The sequence below is a fragment of the Prosopis cineraria genome, unplaced genomic scaffold, assembly GCF_029017545.1.
Source record: "Prosopis cineraria cultivar Desert tree isolate PC_DT_omini unplaced genomic scaffold, ASM2901754v1 PC1129, whole genome shotgun sequence".
Lineage (NCBI taxonomy): Eukaryota > Viridiplantae > Streptophyta > Magnoliopsida > Fabales > Fabaceae > Prosopis > Prosopis cineraria.
The window spans coordinates 17,102-21,435 of record NW_026556454.1 but is presented as its reverse complement, the minus strand read 5'-3'; the positions used below and the strand labels follow the sequence as shown (position 1 = coordinate 21,435).

The window sequence follows — 4,334 nt, the reverse complement described above, 5'->3', positions numbered from 1 at the left end:
GTGATATATATATATATATATAATAACATTGATTATTTGGTCCTTAACGTAAAATAGTTAATGAGATATTAATTATGTATTTTTAACATTACTTTCAGGGAGAATGATAGTTAGGTTCTCGATATAATTTTTTACAAAATAAATTATAAATATTAATTTTAATAATTATAAATAAAATTTTTTATTACAATTTAAAAATTATATTTAATATTTAAATATTCATTTGTAATTAAAATTTTTAAATATATAATAATTTTATATGGATAATTTTAAATTATTTTTTTTAAAAATTTAATTATTATTAATTCATTTTTTTGGAGATTTAACTATTATTCTTCCTTACTTCTATTTAAACTCATCAATAATGAAATGAAATATGATACAAATTTAAAAATTTTTGATTTAATTATAAAAATAAAAATAAAAATTTATTATATTTTTAAATAAAATTAATAACTTAACTGTATTTTATTAATTTTAATAAAATAGTTAGGGATATTTTATAATACAACTAAAGAGAGAGAGAGAAAGAGTGTGTGGGTGTGTGACAGTGTGGATATAATGGTTGAAAAAAACAGTAGGATATCCGTGAATACTTAACTAGGGGCAATTATGTTTGCTTCCATGGTTGTCCCTTAATGAAGACCCAAAGCTCTATGCCTCTGTCCTATAATTAATGCACACTGTTCAATCCCTTGATTCCTCCATTTTAAACCTGAACGCTCTCTCGTTTTGAAACAGGCTCACACACTGACACACATACTCAGTCACAACAACAATATCAATGTCCAACAATGTTGTCGTGGAAGATCATGAGGCTCTCATCATGTACCACCACCACCACCACCACCCTTATCCCTGCCCAGCCTACTTCGTCCAAAGCCCTTCCGCCACCACCCTCACTCAAAACGACGCCGAATCATCCACCTTCCACTCCCCTGCCCGCGGCTCCGTCCACTGCTACCACCACCACAAGAAGGTGTCGTACGACGAGAGCCATGCCACAGCGCCTACGGAGAACGACGGCGATATCAACCGTCTGATTATAATGAACAGGAACCGCGGGGATGACGACGAGGAGGAGGATGACGTGTTTGATTATGATTGGAGGAAGGAGAAAGGGTGGAGGAGATACTGGACGTACCGGAACACAGACTCGTGGGCTTGGATTTGGATTCAGATAAGTTGGAGACTGTTGGTGAGCCTCAGTGTCGCCTTGCTTGTTTTCTACATTGCCACCAAGCCTCCCCCTCCTGTTCTCTCCCTCGAGGTATCACTCTCACTTCACATTAATTAATTAATTAATATTATTATCATTATTAAAAATTCATGATTTATCAATACCCTGTTTTATTGGTCATTCCTATGTGATTGTCGCTGATTGAAATGAAAGGGCACAAATGATTTGGGGAAATTGAAAAGAAGGGCCATGAGACGACAAAGATATTGAGGAAAAAAGGCCCAAGGTCCCTGAAGTGAATTAAAATTGTAACTGTAATCCACTTGAAGGACTTTGGGCCTTTTCTCAAATAACTTTACCTCTTCGTCCTTCTGACCTCTTTCCCCAATGATTTATGGTAAGCAGTAACAATGGAGGGTACAAAGAGCATAATCTTCATTGGATGTGCTTTTAATTTAACTATTATTATGAGCATCTGTTGTGAGGATTTATAATTACACTGTCTTACAGTGCTACAAAAGCTGTAGAAAGTGATAGTCGAAATGATGAACATACATGCATGATGTGGGTCCTTTATGGTTTTACTCATACATGTTACGCACAAGATAGATGTAACGAATATTAATTGTTGACGTTTATGAAGCAAAAACAAAAAAAAAAGCATGTAACTTATTTTAAATTAGCAGGTAAAGTTTTTAAAAAAATGCTTTAGAATAGTCATCAAAATCAACCTTTGCCCAAAAACCCCACACACACACACACAATACTAATCGGCATATGCCCTCTCTCTCTCTCTCTCTCTCTCTCTCTCTCTCTCACATACACACAGAGAAATAGTGAGGGATATGCATGTGTGCTCTAATTCTTCATGTTTATCGACTTTTTATTTGAACCATGTTGAGCTAGTACGTGTGAGATTTAGAATCCGAGAAAACACACACATATTCGATCACCATAAACCTTCTCTTCTACCCCGCACGACTACACGAGTGCCATGTTAGTGTGATGGATTTCGGATGGATTTTCACAATACATACACTGCTTTCTAAAAGAGAGTAGGAAAGTTTTCAGGAAAGAGAGTTTTCAAAACATATGCCTCTACTTTGGTTATGTTTGCTTCATAGTTTTTGGAGGGAAGGTGAGGAGAGTTGCTCTCCCCTTGTTTGGTTAAAAAATTTGAGAAAAAGGGAGGGGAGCACTCCCCTTCCATCCCGTATCTAATTTGGAGTTTTTTTTTTTTGGGCACAGGGGAAAGAAAGAGAAAATTATAATTATGGATTAATTTACATCTTTGTTATTTTAAAAATTTAAAACTATCCTTGATATTTTAAAAATTATGCATTATCTTCCCATCTTTTTTATAATAAAATAAATAATAAATAAATTGGCGCACTGATCATTCATTGATATACAAATGATTTATCACTAAAATTTTAAAAATTTACAAGAGGTTTATCATTAGTATATAACAATATATTATTAATAAATATAATAAATAGACTATAATACAAAATATAATAAATATTAGGCTGTTTGTTTAATTTGATCCTATACTATATAACATGTGTTATATTTACAAAAGCTCCTGAAATAAATTGACTATTTACTATACTTGATGTATAGTTGTAAAAATATATTTTTAATGGTTGTGAAAATTAGGTTTTTACCCTTGTGAATGTGAAATAATGAGGGAATTGATGGAGTGGAATGGTTATTAAAATTGCAGATAGAAGGAGTGAGGGAGTTTAAGCTGGGGGAAGGCGTGGACAGAAGTGGGGTGTCAACCAAGATCCTTAACTGCAACTGCTCCATTAATCTGGGAGTTCTCAACAAATCCAAGTTCTTTCGCCTTCACATCCATCCTCCTCTTCTCCACATGTCCTTCTCCCTCTTACCCTTTGCTCTCTCTCATGTAAGCCACCTCATCTCTCTTCACACGGAGGGGCCGTGGGACCAAGCCAAAATAAGTAGCAGGGCCCACACCCCCTCCAAATTTTTAAATATTTATTAATATTATATAGATGTTATATACTTTTGTCTTAGCTTATATTTGGGCAGGGCCGTGAGGAATTGTATGCGGAGAGTGGGACGACGATATACGAGATGGAAGTGGGAGTGAAGAACAAGGCAATGTATGGAGCAGGGAGGGAGATGGAGGACTTGTTAGAGTCAGAAAGAGGGCTGCCCATTGTGGTGGGAGTGAGTGTGAGGTCTACTTACAGAATGGTGCCGAGCCTCATCAACCCTAAGTTTCATCACAATCTTCAGTGCCTGATCCTCCTTCACAACCATTACGATACCAAACATCGAACCCAATTGTTTAATACTACTTGTCGACTCTTCACTTCCTAATCAATTCCTAGCCATTGCATATTTGCCATCCATGTGGTATATATATATGCGCCCCCCGTCAAATGTAGTACTTACTGTACGGGCTACGTAGGATACATTTTTAGTGACGAGAATTTGAAGCTAAGCTTCATCTGCTTGAATTTTTATTTTTATTTTTAGTTTGATAAATCCATTGAAACTCAATCATTGAATTTTGATTGATTAATTAATATATCTTTAGTAAATATAAATTAATTTACTAATGAAATAGTTATATGTCTCATTAAATAACAAATTTTAATGTCCTAATTATCCAATGAATTAATAACTATATCCATCATTACCTGGTTAAAATTTGGATTCTTTCAACTATTATTTTTCAATTTCTTATAAAGAGATACAGAGGAATTTGTAAAACCCGGCCATTAGAAATAAATTTCACTTGAAAATACTGCATATGGATCATAATATAGAGGATATTGGTAACTATTTCATATCCTTAATTATTCTATATAGGTACTTTAATTTAATAATGACATTTGTAATTCCAATAATGCATCATTTTTTCAAAAAGAATGATATATGAAGAAAGGTTATGGTTAAAAAATAATTATAAAAAAATAGTTTTTTTTTTTTGCAAATATAGCTCATATTATAGGATTAAATCAAGAAAATAGCTTAATATTTATTATATTTTACATTATATATAACAAGTTTATTATAGTTATGATATGCTATTATATATTAATGATAAATTTTTTGTACATTTTTAAATTTTTAATGATAAATTTTTTATATATCAATGATAAACCATTTGTATATT

At 32.9% G+C, this 4,334-nt stretch overlaps 1 protein-coding gene across 3 annotated transcripts; it reads left to right on the top strand.

Annotated features, from left to right (window-relative positions):
• Nucleotides 1-684: 684 nt before the first annotated feature.
• Nucleotides 685-3,715, top strand: LOC129299349 (uncharacterized). 3 transcript variants are annotated; one of them, XM_054937808.1, is made up of 3 exons: nucleotides 686-1,270; nucleotides 2,907-3,092; nucleotides 3,224-3,715. In XM_054937808.1, the coding sequence occupies exons 1-3, from the start codon at nucleotides 785-787 to the stop codon at nucleotides 3,530-3,532; spliced, it is 981 nt and encodes a 326-aa protein (XP_054793783.1). In that variant the 5' UTR covers nucleotides 686-784; the 3' UTR covers nucleotides 3,533-3,715. The 3 variants fall into 3 exon arrangements, with proteins under 3 accessions (XP_054793785.1, XP_054793783.1, XP_054793784.1); XM_054937809.1 differs by having other exon boundaries at nucleotides 691-1,270; nucleotides 3,239-3,715; XM_054937810.1 differs by lacking the exon at nucleotides 2,907-3,092 and having other exon boundaries at nucleotides 685-1,270; nucleotides 3,239-3,715.
• Nucleotides 3,716-4,334: the final 619 nt, after the last annotated feature.

Coding starts and splice junctions, on each gene's coding strand:
- LOC129299349 (XM_054937808.1), top strand. CDS start 785: ATGTCCAACAATGTTGTCGTGGAAGATCATGAGGCTCTCATCATGTAC. Junction 1,271..2,906: donor CTCCTGTTCTCTCCCTCGAG/GTATCACTCTCA, acceptor TTAAAATTGCAG/ATAGAAGGAGTGAGGGAGTT. Junction 3,093..3,223: donor TACCCTTTGCTCTCTCTCAT/GTAAGCCACCTC, acceptor CTTTTGTCTTAG/CTTATATTTGGGCAGGGCCG.